The 13636-nt window shown below is 43.2% G+C and overlaps 1 protein-coding gene across 1 annotated transcript in view; it reads left to right on the forward strand.

Annotated features, from left to right (window-relative positions):
* Nucleotides 1–13636, forward strand: part of cdk18 (cyclin dependent kinase 18) — a 33902-nt gene that overhangs the window by 18007 nt on the left and 2259 nt on the right. Inside the window, exons 3-14 of the mRNA XM_046384865.1 lie at nucleotides 5388–5524; nucleotides 6551–6682; nucleotides 6893–6949; nucleotides 8419–8533; nucleotides 9070–9164; nucleotides 9265–9327; nucleotides 10364–10487; nucleotides 10990–11110; nucleotides 12127–12224; nucleotides 12342–12447; nucleotides 13046–13088; nucleotides 13195–13285. Of these exons, the coding sequence (XP_046240821.1) occupies nucleotides 5388–5524; nucleotides 6551–6682; nucleotides 6893–6949; nucleotides 8419–8533; nucleotides 9070–9164; nucleotides 9265–9327; nucleotides 10364–10487; nucleotides 10990–11110; nucleotides 12127–12224; nucleotides 12342–12447; nucleotides 13046–13088; nucleotides 13195–13285 (1182 nt within the window). The remainder of the gene's footprint in view (nucleotides 1–5387; nucleotides 5525–6550; nucleotides 6683–6892; nucleotides 6950–8418; nucleotides 8534–9069; nucleotides 9165–9264; nucleotides 9328–10363; nucleotides 10488–10989; nucleotides 11111–12126; nucleotides 12225–12341; nucleotides 12448–13045; nucleotides 13089–13194; nucleotides 13286–13636) is intronic.

Below are 13636 nucleotides of genomic sequence, written 5' to 3' on the forward strand. Positions count from 1 at the left end.
GATACTTTATCGATCCCAAGGGTAATTCAAGCATCCAGTAGCCCATTACAGCAGTGTAGGTTAGTCAAAAAGAAAGCAAACAAACAACCAAACAAGGCCTAACTGTTAGTAGGAAAAATAGACTAAAAATGTACTAAATAAACTAACATATGCTACAGAAAGTACAACAAAGTGTAGGGAAAGCAGGTCAACCAGATTGACTGTGTGTATAAAACAAGAGACTAAAAAACTACAGTGTAAACATATGTAAACTGATTGCTACTCAGAAATGTGTATAAAGTGCTGGTTAATTGTGTAAAATCATATAAGGTAAGGTGCACAGTGGAATAAAACAAATTTTACACCTGATGTGACTCAGGCACAGACTGTCGCTGGGATTGTGATCGTGAATATCACGATCATGATAATGTTGAAACAAACAAAACAACCAAAGTTACTTGACCAAGACGGTCATGATGGACGCTGATGTGCATATGCGTGTTGGCACATGCACATCCAAAAGCCCACGTCCACACTTCTGTTTTTGAATGAAGTGAATAAATACACGCTGGCATTGTGTTGTCCAAACATAATTCCAAGTGACACAGTATTATTGGAATTATGTTCTACTGCACCAAAATATTTAAGTATAACTTTAAGACTTAACTGTTGATATGTAGCCCGTTAAGCCAGTCAAATTCTCTCTACTGTCCCCTTTTACAGGCATGTTGGTTCTGTAAGATATTATTTTCAACTCCACTCAGATCTGAGGGATTTCAGTTTTTGACAGGTAGCCACAGTAGCTAACAAATCCATTTTATAACCATTGCTTAATTAAGCATGTTGAAAGTCCTGAACCCTGAGTCCTGCTTCCTTCTGTCTGTAGTCCCCATGCAAGAACAGCTTTTGTCTAATAATAGAGCACTAACTGCAATCTTGCTCTGGGTTTTAATACCAAATACAAAAGCCTTCCTTCCTTCCGTGTCTGTAGCAGACCCTCACAGATTAACTGGGGTTTTTTCCGACTACGACTGGTACCACCACCGGCACTGAGCCACACAGGATCAGCAGGCTTCAAAGGGAAATGAGGGTTATGGTGGGACAAGCAGACGTAGATAATGCAAAGGAACTGGATGCATTTAGAATTCAGTTTTCGAGTGTCTCTGCTTTATTATGTAGAGTTTTTCTGTGAAGACGGTACAAAGAGGTGGAATAACAATGAAATGGGTGAATACAAAGTATTTAGATTGCAGAGCTACCAGGATGGTTAACACCTTCATCCTGCATGATGGCATCACTGTGCGTTGTGGTTTATTTGCTTCAAGGTGGAAAATAAGACTTTTTATGATTTATGATACGATTTTATGCGTATTGAAATAAATAAAATAAATAACAAATGAAAATAAAACAGAAGGTCATCATTGCTAAAATTTTTTGACATATTCAATTGAAAACAGTACAAAGGTTACGCTGTATATTTAATGTTTTACCTCTGCAGCTTGAAAGACTCCACAGTCAAACGGGTTAACTGGTAGCAGGTGATAGCATCATGACTGGATGTGAAAGGGGCATCTTTGAAAGGCTCAATCGCTCACAAGAAAGGACAGAGCGAGAAACACTTGCTGAGTGTTGGTGAAAGAAAAGGTGATGTGGTGGGGTGAGGCGAAGGTGAAACATGAGCCTGTCGCAGTGCTTTGGAAATTTGCTGCTGCCATCAAAGTCAAACTGTATATTTGAACATTAAATATCTTGTTGTTGTATTATAGTCTACTGGATATGTTTTTAATGTCATTTTACGCAGCATCCCAATTTTTTTGAAATCTGGGTTGTGGATTTAATGCAAAAAATGTCTCTGAAAACACTCAAAGTCGACAGAAGAGGGTCATGTGGGATGTGTGACCTGCAGTGACCTGCCAAGTCCAGTGCTCCAGCATGACAAAGCAAGCATGATGTATTGTAATCAAGTGGTTTCATCGGATTTTTGTCTTGGAAATTTAACACTTGAGTCAACTAATCAAAATTAGCTGCTGCCACCCCTGTGAGTGCAAATCTCGGTAAAGTGAGGATGCCATTCAGCTGCCTGATAGAGAGAAGCAGCTGGATGTGTTGTTTAACCCCCTGGAGAAAATCTGTCTGCATCGCTGTCTGATCCTGAAGGTCAGGACAGAACGAAGCGAACGCAGAGAGAGGAAGAACAGAAGGAAACAGAGATAAACAGCTGAGCGCAGAGGAAAGGAGGCAGAGCGTTTGACCCAAACTCTGCAGCCTTCTTGTGTTTACGCTCCCCTCTAATCTTTTCCCGTTCATCTCTCTTTTCCATCTTGCTCTGCTCTTTCCCATGTGGGGGATTATATCACACTCCCACAGTGGGATCCACGCCATATGCTTCTGTGTAGACAGAAAACATCAAATATTTTTTTGCAAGATAATCATCGCAAGCCCATGACATTTCTGTAACAAGGAGATGTTTTAAAAAATGGTCCACATATGCTTTGTTGTTTGACCCAGTTTAAAGAAAGTATCTGTTTAGCTTGATTGTAAAGAGGAAGAAGGGAGAAATGACTAGCCCGGCTTTGTGTGCATATCAACGCCTCTAATGCACACTAATTTAATTGTTTATCTGATTTGTTTAATCTGAGCTACAATTTCTGGTTTCCAGGGGAGCTACACACTGTAACGACTTCTTAAAATCTTGGAAAATAATACTGCAAATGATTGTTTTTTGCACACTAAGCTAATCAGCCTTTAGCTCTGGCTCCACACTCGATGCAGCGATATGAGTGTGCCATCTTCTCATCTCCCTCTTGGCAAGAAAAGCAACACTATCTTCTAAATGTTCGAAAATGTAGTCACGAAATAACTTCTGTCAGATTGGCAAACACGAAAGGAATCCACCAAGTTATGTAATGCAATTCCAAAAAAATCTTTCAGGCTTCCTTCTACAGTACAGTAACTCCTACAGTAACACACGAAACCAAACATACACACACAATTCCATTACCACGACTCCATGTTACAAATTATTTGAGATTCACACAAACACGAGTGTATGGCGCATGTGTTGCTGTCACCTTATGAGCAGCCAGGACTTACCGGCTTCACATTAGGAAGAATCCCCTTGTTCACCTTCCATATGATAGTTCATTTAAGGCTGTTTTGCTGAGCCCCCACAGGAATGTGCTAATTTAATGATGGGAATAATCATAAGCCACCTTGACACATCAGTGCAGCAACAGATTATTGAAGTAAGCTGATTTAAATCAGTTCTTTGTGACTGAGTCTTCTAATGAGCGAACCCTCTGGCGCACACAAAGTAACAAACATTTTATTACCACACAGGTGAGATTTTCTTATCTTTATTGTGTCGACTGGCTGTCATCCAAAGCATCCAATGCATTTCCAGAATAACAAGATAAACCTGAGCCCGAGTGCTAATTAGCTTATGTTAGCATGCTAGCTCACTAAACTGTGATGGTGACCATGGTGAAAATGACACCGTTGTCGTTGTGGTGCCACGCTGACATTTAGCTCCACTGTGTGTACATCCTCACAGAGTCCTGTAGGCTTGTTCAGTATTCACAGCAGTTTTCATCAAGGCTTTTTTAACGCTGAGGACGACTTCAAATGAGTTTGACTGTGCCTGGAGCGTGTGTGTGTGTGTGTGTGTGTGTGTGTGTGTGTCCTTGAGGAAGACACTTAACCTTAAGCTGCTTGACCAGACTTCAACATTGAATGTGTAACTCTGTGCATATGCTATGCAAAATGTGCTCATCATAGCCTGTGGGTTCATTCTGCCAGTATTTGTGAAGCTTCCCATGTCCCACAACACACATTCAACTTGTCTCTCCTGAGTCCTCCCTGACTCTTTGTCCCTCACTCACTGTACCCACCGTCACAGAAAATACTACAAAAGCATCATGTGGACTTATGTGGATCATATTGTACTGGACTTGTGAAGATGCATCCATCCATATCTTGCAGCAATCAGACATTGACTGTCCGCCTTGTGTGTGTGTGTGTGTGTGTGCTCATATCAGTGTCGCCTTCACTGACCGTAATTTGCACAGGGAGATCAAAGGAGCACTGTAGCTGTGATAAATGACTAGCAAACAGGTTGTCATTTCATCCCCCCTCTGGCCCATTTAAACTGTCAGTCAATCTGACCCCATAAGTGGCCTTCCAGAAGCCTCTCTGCAGCACGCTGAACTCATCCAGGCGTTTTAAAATCTGACAGCGGCCTTGGAATTATCTGTCTTTATCTTGTTATTGTCACTTTTATTGTACACCAGCAGCTTGTTAAACGAGGTGTGTGTGTGTGTGTGTGTGTATGTGTGTGTGTGGTTATTTGATAGAATACTATTGAATTTCCTGTGGTATGAGATATGTAGAGACGTCCTCCTTAACGCTGAGACCTGTTTCCCTTGTTAGCCGTTGTCCCCATGGAAACAAGTGCTTCATCTCAGGTGGGAACGGTTGTGACATACACATAGACACATGTCTGCCTCCATGGGGTGCTGATAGACACATGTCCCCTTCACACACCACACTTGCCATACCAGTGAGACGGCAAACACTGGTCATAGAAACAGCAGATCAAACTGTAGCTGAAACCTCACAGCGGGCAGCATTCAAAAGACCCCGACCAGGCATCAAACGCAGAGCGCACACAATGTCGTATGATCAGGATCAAAGTCCATTCCTCCCACCACAGCGGCTGAATGGCTGTCGTACTGGAGTACTGGTCAGTACTGTCTGTCACATTCGGTTCGGCAGCCTCAACTGTGAACTCCTCTGTAGTGTCGATGAGGCTAGTGTCTGAAAACAGGACGCTGAGAGTCCGTTTTTGTGCTTGTCTGCTGACATTTATGGCTTTTTTTGTGCAAATCAGGTGATGTGTCTGCACTATCCACAATCTAAAAGAAAGAAAAACATTCAATTGGCAGCCTGCGGACCAAATCTGGCCCACTATGTACTTATGTCATATATTTCATCAGACTGCATCCAGAAGTCTCAGTCGATACCATTCTGAATTAAAGGGAGTTAAAGGGTGAGACATCTCGGTTCCTTCTCGTCTCTGCTGAGAGCTGCACACATGTAGTACCAGTATTTAAAAATGTAGGTTACTTGTGACATTTTTCACTTTGTCTCCGCTTGGATGTCGAGGTCTGCTTTGAGCTGTAATGATTTGCATAAATCACAGATGGATGTTTTCCTGGGTGTTTAAACAACAGCTCTCATTCTTTAATCAAGCATTCAGATGTTTCCACACAGAGCACAAGGTGTCACTAAAGGTTTGATGAGTATAAAAATAACGTGAATCATATGCTGTGGCACTCACAGTTACCCAGCTTTAAACAGGTTGATCTTTGAGACTTTTTTCCATTGTCCCTCTGTCTCTCCTCTGGCAGGACTGACTCCAGACAGGCTGGGTCCTCCGTCTCACGATGCCAGTCCGGTGAGCCCAGAACCAACAACACCGGGAGCTCAGTCTCCGTCCCACCTCCACTATCACAGCAAGGCCCAGCACAGACGTTTCTCCATGGAGGTAAGTAACGGAGGCTCGAAGAGCAGCGGCAGGAGGACGGAGGTTAACACAGGCAAAGGGTTAACTTTGGTTTCCTGTCATGCTGTAGTCACACGCTGCCATGCTTTTCTTCCACAGTGATGTATGTGTCGCTGGTTAAGCACTGATGGGAAAGTGTATTGCTTCAAGCCGATGCCATTTTAAAGTCAGTCTGAGAGAGGGATGATCAGTGGCACGAGCAGTCGCTTCTCCTGTTGAAACCCTCCATGCTGACCTGTGCCAGCTCAATGAAATGAGTCACCTCAGAAGCTTTTTATCCTTCCCAAGAGGACCAGACTTTTTATTGGAAATGTGAGAGGGTTCACACTCCCACCTTTTCAGAAAAAGCCCCCGTGGAGCGAGCGTGATTCACTTCGAGTCTTTCTCGTGCTCCGCACAGCTCGAACCAGACAGTTAAGTGAAGTGTCAAGTTATGCCAAAGGGAAGTCAGTGAGAGAGGGCTGGGAGCTTAGTCAATCTGGACAGATTCAGTCAAAAAGCATATAAAATATAGCTATGTGTTTAATTAATGCTTTATCAATCATTAATAGCTATTAATAGGGACATTTTTATGGTCTCCAGGATATGAGAAAAACCTGGAGTTTAACTTCTTCATAGCTAGAGTTGCAGACATTCAGAGCATCGATTTATTAACTCATTTACATTTACCAGTAAAGATTTGATTGTGATGTGATTGATCGATCGTGGTAGTGAATAATTAATGAATGACCTCTTAACATTTAGAGGCCCTGCACACACACACAGGTGTCGTACAGGTCAATGGCTTATCAAGTGAGACTGTTGTGACAGTGTGACAATAAGTCCACTCCTTTCTGGAGTCTTTATGCCAAGCTAACTCGATTTCACATTCATTTATGTCAACTCCTGGTAAAGCAGTAAGGAAGCTGGTTTTCTAAAATGTATGAATAAATGGATAAACCCTCCATCCACCACAGACAAATAAAAAGGAGTACATTGTTCACCTTGGTGTCTGTTGACTTCCTGCAGGACGTCAGTAAGCGAATGTCTCTGCCCATGGACATCCGCCTGCCTCCAGAGTTTCTCAAGAAGCTGCAGCTGGAGAGTGAAAACTCGCCGCTCTGCAAACCTCTCAGTCGCATGTCTCGGCGTGCTTCACTGGTTAGTCCATCTATCTATTTTTTCATGATACTCCATTCAAGAGGCATTTGTTCACTTCCAGGTTGTCAGCGTAAACAAGGATTTGCACTTAATCAACATCAGAAAACACAAACTTGTGTGCAAATTTGATCTTTTGACTGTCTAACCAGAGGAGAGACTCACAACACTGAACACCACAAGATTAATCTGTCTTTTTCTTTTTGCCTCTAGTCTGACATAGGCTTCGGGAAACTGGAGACGTACGTGAAGCTCGGCAAACTGGGTGAAGTACGTCAATACCGATTACTCACTCCTTTTAACAAATTTCAGACGGCTGATGGAAACGGCTGACATGTAGCCCGGTGAGGGATGAGTGTAGTCCAGCTAACTCCAGCCAACGAGCAATAACATGAACACAAACAAAGCCTCTCTCTGATGTATAATATCAAGCACGCTGACCACAAGTTGTCTGCCAGACTTCATTATACTTACCAGGTTTGCTGTGAGTCAGGCCTCCCATGGGAGAGAAAAGTCTGTCAAAATGGGCTACAACACATACAGCTTTGTTTACAGTATGCCCGTGGGTCCATTTTCTTGCATTAATTGGGCTCAGCTGGCACATAACAACATAAAGTCACATGCTCCAACATGTTGTACTCTGCAGGATCACAATGCGTGGTGTAGATGAGGAGGGCTTTAAGGATGCACAGCATAGCCATAGCCACACTTAGATCCCTCACTACTTATCTGAGAACAGTGATTGCCTTGAGGAACCATGAACGATTCGTGACAGAAGCCATGTGTGTTAGTCTCAGTCACAAGGTCCAGCGGAAGATAACAGCTTTGGCAAGGGACTGAAAAGAGCCGCTTTTGTTGTCAACTATCGTAACCTGTGGATCATGAAGGCATGGATTATCAGGCCGTGGAACACAGTTATTTGAGCATGCGGTGGCCATTATGAAAGCATGTCATTTACTCCTGCTCCTCTGCTGTCTTTTCAGTCTGCAGTAGTTCATTAGAACACACAAAGTCAACTTCATAATGATAGAAGAATTGTCAGTGGGATAGACAAACAGCCAGGATATGTGAAGGACAATCATGAGTGAGGAAGATGAGCTGTGATAGTCAGCAACGAGAAAAGCCAATAATCAGACCACAAAGAAATACACATGCTCTTAATGAATGGATTCAGCTGGAGCCTGCTGGAGACGCACGCTTATGTAATGTTTTTCCTAACCTCATTCATTTCAGTTAGAATTATCTGTTGTGATTCATGTTTATGTTCTCTGTAGGGTTGACAGTAACAGTCAGTATCAATTAATCATTTAGTCTTAGTGAAAAAAAAAAAGCCATTATAATTTCCAAGAGCCCGGAGTGACATTTTAAAATTGCTTGTTTTGTCCAAGCAACAGTCCAGAACCCAACGACCCTTCATCCGCTGTCTTAAGGGACAAATAAAGCAGCAAATCCTTCAATTCATGAAGTTGGAACAAACAAATGACCTTTTTGCTAGAAAAATGAATTGAATGAATTTTTTCTCAGTCACCTAATTGCTAAATTGACTAATCGTGGCAGCTTTAGTTGTTTAGTATGTTTAGTATGATGATGATGATGATGATGATGATGAGAAAGCAAGCAGAACGGAGACAGAAAGGAGACATACCTGCTAGCATTTTGATTTGAACAGCACTTCAGAGCACAGTTATCATCAGAATGTGTGTGTGTGTGTGTGTGTGTGTGTGTGTGTGTGTTCACAGGGGACATATGCCACAGTGTTCAAAGGGCGAAGCAAGCTAACAGAGAACCTGGTGGCGTTAAAGGAGATTCGGCTGGAGCACGAGGAGGGAGCACCTTGCACTGCTATCAGAGAGGGTACACACATCAGCACGAATAGATTTCCCAGTTGAGGGTTGCTGCCCTGCCAGATGGATAAAAATTCTATTTTAGGACAAGGAAAGGGACTTTGGTTGTCCATTTTCACCTTCATGTACATTCACACATGGCTGCCGCTGTGTCGCTCGGTGAACTCGCCTTGTAAACACAAATGATACTGCGCACTACAACGTGTGTGTTTACCGACGTGCGGAGTGTACACTGGAAAAGTGCCAAAATAAAGCAAAAAAAAAAAAAAATTGATTTTTTTAACAAGTTGAGCCCGACTGTTTTGAGCCCTGGTGTGATGCACAAAATGAAGGTGAGGAGCTCACTCAGCTCAGAGTAGCTGTAAGACATTTGTTTTGGACAACACAAGCTTAAACCCATCCTAAACCTGACATCGTAGCTAAGATATTTTCAGAACTGCAGCTTCGGGGTCCTCGTAGCAGACTGTTGTGCCGTAGTTTCTACTGTTGAGCGGAGGTTGCTGGAGGAAACAGCAGAGCTCACCTGTCCTCCTTATGTCCACCCAGTGTCTCTGCTGAAGAACCTGAAGCACGCCAACATCGTCACACTGCACGACATCATCCACACCGAGCGCTGCCTCACTCTGGTGTTCGAGTATCTTGTGAGTACGTCAGCAGGTGTTCGGAAAGCGTTGACCGCAGTTACACACAGGGAGTATTGACAGATCTGTGTGTGACAACTGAACCTGCTGTGTCTTTCAGGACAGCGACCTTAAACAGTATTTGGACAACTGCGGGAATCTCATGAGCATGCATAATGTCAAGGTGAGCCGCCGGCGTCAAGCGTCAAACGCCACTGACTGCGTACTTTAGATCTGTGCAAAGACGTGCATTTAGCCCATCATCAAACAAAGTCTGATTCATTTTGTCATGCAATAGGCACTTTGTGTTTCACACCAACACACAGACAGCTTCAGCAGGTGCTTGTTCCTAAGCCAAAATGTAAATTATCAAGCAGAATTGGTTTTGCATGCCAGCCTGAAGGCCTGAAATTGAAACAATGAAATGAATTCACATTTGCAAAATAGAATCGGAGCACTAACTGAATCATAGGATCAAAAGTTAATCCCAGTCTGCGCCTCTCATATTTAAACTTCCAGGTGGAAAAATATTTTGTCTGCTGTATGACTAACAGGTTGTTTCTGTATTATCTATCCAAGAAGTGAAAATAACCCTTTTTGTAGTAAAATATAATATTATAATAAATAACATGTCACTTTGTATTAAAATATTAAACACTGGAAAGAAAAATCAGTATTTGTCAAAATAACAGACAGTAAAAAGTTTATTTTTGGCTCGTGTACAAACCGAGGACAGACGTGTCATTTCAGGCTACCTTCTTTGTCTGAGTCAGGGAAATGAGTCACAACTTGGGAAGTGGGCTGAAAACTTTTTTTTATTATTGTGCAGCAGACTGACCTTTTATGTTAGAGGAGGTTTTAATGATTCAAGAAATACCTTCAGAACAGCAATCAGTGTCTGATGACCTTCTTAATGACCATTCTGAGGTAATTCGAATGCTCGCTCGATACACTCGCTTTTCATCCTGTGATTCTGTCAGATTAGTACTGCATCTATTTCCAGAATGTGAACATATTTAATTGTTTGAGGTCCAGGAGGCTCTTGAGGGTGACTGGAGTAGTTGGGGATTTGAGGGGAGACTTGAATAAGTGGCCATAGATTAGAGATTTATTCCCAAGTAAGGTACAGCTACGATATTTCTAAAATCCATGTATTTCAGTATAATCATATGTACAGGCCAGAATGTTTGATCCTCATAAGTGTAATTTTTCTCCTGCAGATCTTCATGTTCCAGCTGCTACGTGGTCTGTCCTACTGTCACAAGAGGAAGATCCTCCACAGAGACCTGAAGCCTCAGAACCTGCTCATCAATGACAAGGGCGAGCTGAAACTGGCCGACTTTGGTAGGAAAAACGCCACGCTCACATGTTGCATATGCAGACGTCAACAAATACAAATGTGGTCGTAAAGGGTTAGCATGGGAATAGCACGTTTCCTGGCATGATGGCTTTCCAATTATGTTTTACTGCCACTCTGAGATCTTCTGTCCTGATTACTTTAGCACCCTTACTTCTTGTATCCTAGCAACTGTGCCCCTCTCTCTTAGTTTTCTCAATTTTGTTCAGGAAGTGGGTAGATAAACCCACCAGCACTCCCCGACTGTTCTTCAACAGTCTGAACTAAAAACAGCACATGAGCTGATTGAGGGACTATTCCACTCTGTAAGACTTATTTGCATCTTACCGACACAAAATGCTCAACATGTTGAGGTCATTTTGGTTCAAAGGTCGAACCGAAGTGAAAGAGATTTGCCCATAAAGCAGGCTTGCTAACAGCCTTATGAAAGCCTTCCTGCTGTTAATGAGCTCTCACACTGTTAAACCCTGACCCTGTTGTCTCATCCAGGTCTGGCGAGGGCCAAGTCCGTCCCCACAAAGACCTACTCCAATGAGGTGGTAACTCTGTGGTATCGGCCCCCCGATGTGCTGCTGGGCTCTACTGAATACTCCACACCCATTGACATGTGGTGGGTACTACAGTATTAATATTTGATGATCGCTAATCTAAAATGCACACAATCCCACAATGAACATCTGCACTTTGATGAACTAGAACCGACTACATTACAAACTGTCCCCAGCGTCCCAACTGTCCCAACTACAGTGAACAGACATCATTAAAAATTCAGGACAATCCATAATTACAAGCATCCTGAATCCCAAATCATGTCCTGTTTGTCCCGAAAACTAGACTAATATTATTCCAGACTATGAGGGACAGGACTTAATGTCGCCACACACACAACACGTTCTCATCCCAGCTCGACACGTACTGACGCTTTGTCAAGCCCTTTTCCATCACATCCTTTTGACATGTCTGACTTTCAATCGTCTCATCTGAACTGGACACACTGCAAATAAATGGGTTGAAAGCAGCACGTAGACTACACCCGATTGTCTCATCTTTTTATCAGAACTGACTGTGGTCTCAACCTGCAAATGCCTGCAACCGAGCTCACGATCTGAACTCCAAAAGCACACAGTGTCAGCCCTGGTAATGAGCAATGCTGTTTACTTGGTATATTAGATGAACAGCTCCAGGATCGTTCAGGATTTCCATGAATCATGCATATCTATTAAAATCTCCCTGGTTATTAACAGAGCTGCGAGTCACTAGTCATACACGGGGGCGTTCATCTTTATTCACCTGCCTCATGTGTTTCTCATTAGCGCTTTGCATTGGTGAGGAAGCCCTCGCAGCTCTGGTAAACCAGCGGAGGATTAAATGCGGCTCTCTAGCAACGCATCGGTCTTTTAAGCTCCCATAGCTACATATCCTCTCATCACGCCACAGGACGCCTCTCTACACACACCATCCTGGATAGAACAAAAGGCTGCACTGCGCCCACTCACACCATGCATGTTTGCACTTATGATCGGCGCCCTTTGAAGTGAATGCATTCTCGTTGAACACGACCTCACCTAGTCATTCTATAACACTGGAGGACTCTCTGTTGTTTGCTTCTCCACTCTGCTCCTCCAGGGGTGTGGGCTGCATCCTGTACGAGATGGCGACCGGTCGTCCCATGTTTCCCGGGGCCACAGTAAAGGAGGAGCTGCACTTAATCTTTAGGCTCATGGGTAAGATGGCAGCACGTTATCACAATATCCTACAGGCCAGGCTAAGATCATGTGATACATGGAGTGACAGCATCCTGTGACGGCAGACAAGCCTACATTTCAGTGTTTGTCTTCCAGGCACCCCTACAGAAGAGACTTGGCCCGGTATAAGCAGTAATGAGGAGTTTAGGTCTTACCTTTTTCCTCAGTACAGACCTCAAGCTCTCATCAACCATGTGCCCAGGTAACACCAACAAATTTCGCTGTGTGCTCGGCTTAGTGGTGTCTTCAGGAAAAGCAGCCAGGCTCACAACGATAAGCTGTACAGTGGAGCTTTGAGCTAAAGTTTGAGTTAAACTTTTGGCCTGGGGATGGCAAAGTTTTTACAACTCATCCTGAGAGATTCAGGGATATGAGAACAAAGTTTCATGGCAGTACATCTGATAGTTGGTGAGACTTTTAAAACCACAACCTTGTGCAGCGTGTGTTTGTCAGTTGTGTTGGATTGTGTGTGTGTGTGTGTGTGTGTGTTTGCAGCACATATGTTGTCAAATTGATGAAAAAGGTTTTCTTTATTTGCTTGTGTTTCGTCTAGTTGCATGTGTTTTCTGAGGTTGCCGGCCCTCTTGCAGGCTTTTATGTTTTGGTGAGCTAAAAAGGCAATTCCACCCTGAAGGATACTTAAGTTGTATTTTATTTTATTAAGGACCTGGGAAATGTTGAGTTTTCTTGGCTTTATTTAATTTTATTTATTTTTACCTTTTTGTTACTCTTAATTGCTCTGTATTTATTTTCACTCTCAGTGTGTGATTCTTCCAATACGTTTTCTTTGCATCCATCAGGTTGGACACAGAGGGGATCGACGTTCTGTCTGCTCTGCTGGAGGTATGGGACAAAAGCACACATGACCTTCACTCAGCTGGATATGAGACAGATCTGAACTGTGATTTCTGAGACCGTCTGATCGGCTGCATTTGCATTCTGATTGCAGTATGACACCAGGAGCAGAATCTCCTCTGAAGCTGCTCTGCGACACCCCTACTTCCTGAGTCTGGGGGATAACATACACAATCTGGCAGACAGTAAGACACACACACACACACACACACTGTGAGCCCACCTTTAAAGCCTCTTGGATGTATTCGAGGTCCACAGCTCTTACCAACTGTGGCTGTGAACATCAGGCTGCACTTCTACTATAAATGTGCCACTTTGCCATTTCAGCTGTGGCCTATCTGGAACACATGTGAATCAGTGTTGTCTTGGTCAATTTGCACTTTTTGGTCAAAAAGTGCACTTTGCTAGCACACACAAAAGGCCACAAATGCTCTGACAGAACAGTCTGTTAGTTTGAAAAATGTCTGGGTTGTACTGAATCAAAACTGCTGCTCGTTCTAAACGTTGTGTCAGCAGGAACAGTCCTTTTAAAATCC

Source organism: Scatophagus argus, chromosome 3 (assembly GCF_020382885.2).
Source record: "Scatophagus argus isolate fScaArg1 chromosome 3, fScaArg1.pri, whole genome shotgun sequence".
NCBI classification, from domain to species: domain Eukaryota; kingdom Metazoa; phylum Chordata; class Actinopteri; family Scatophagidae; genus Scatophagus; species Scatophagus argus.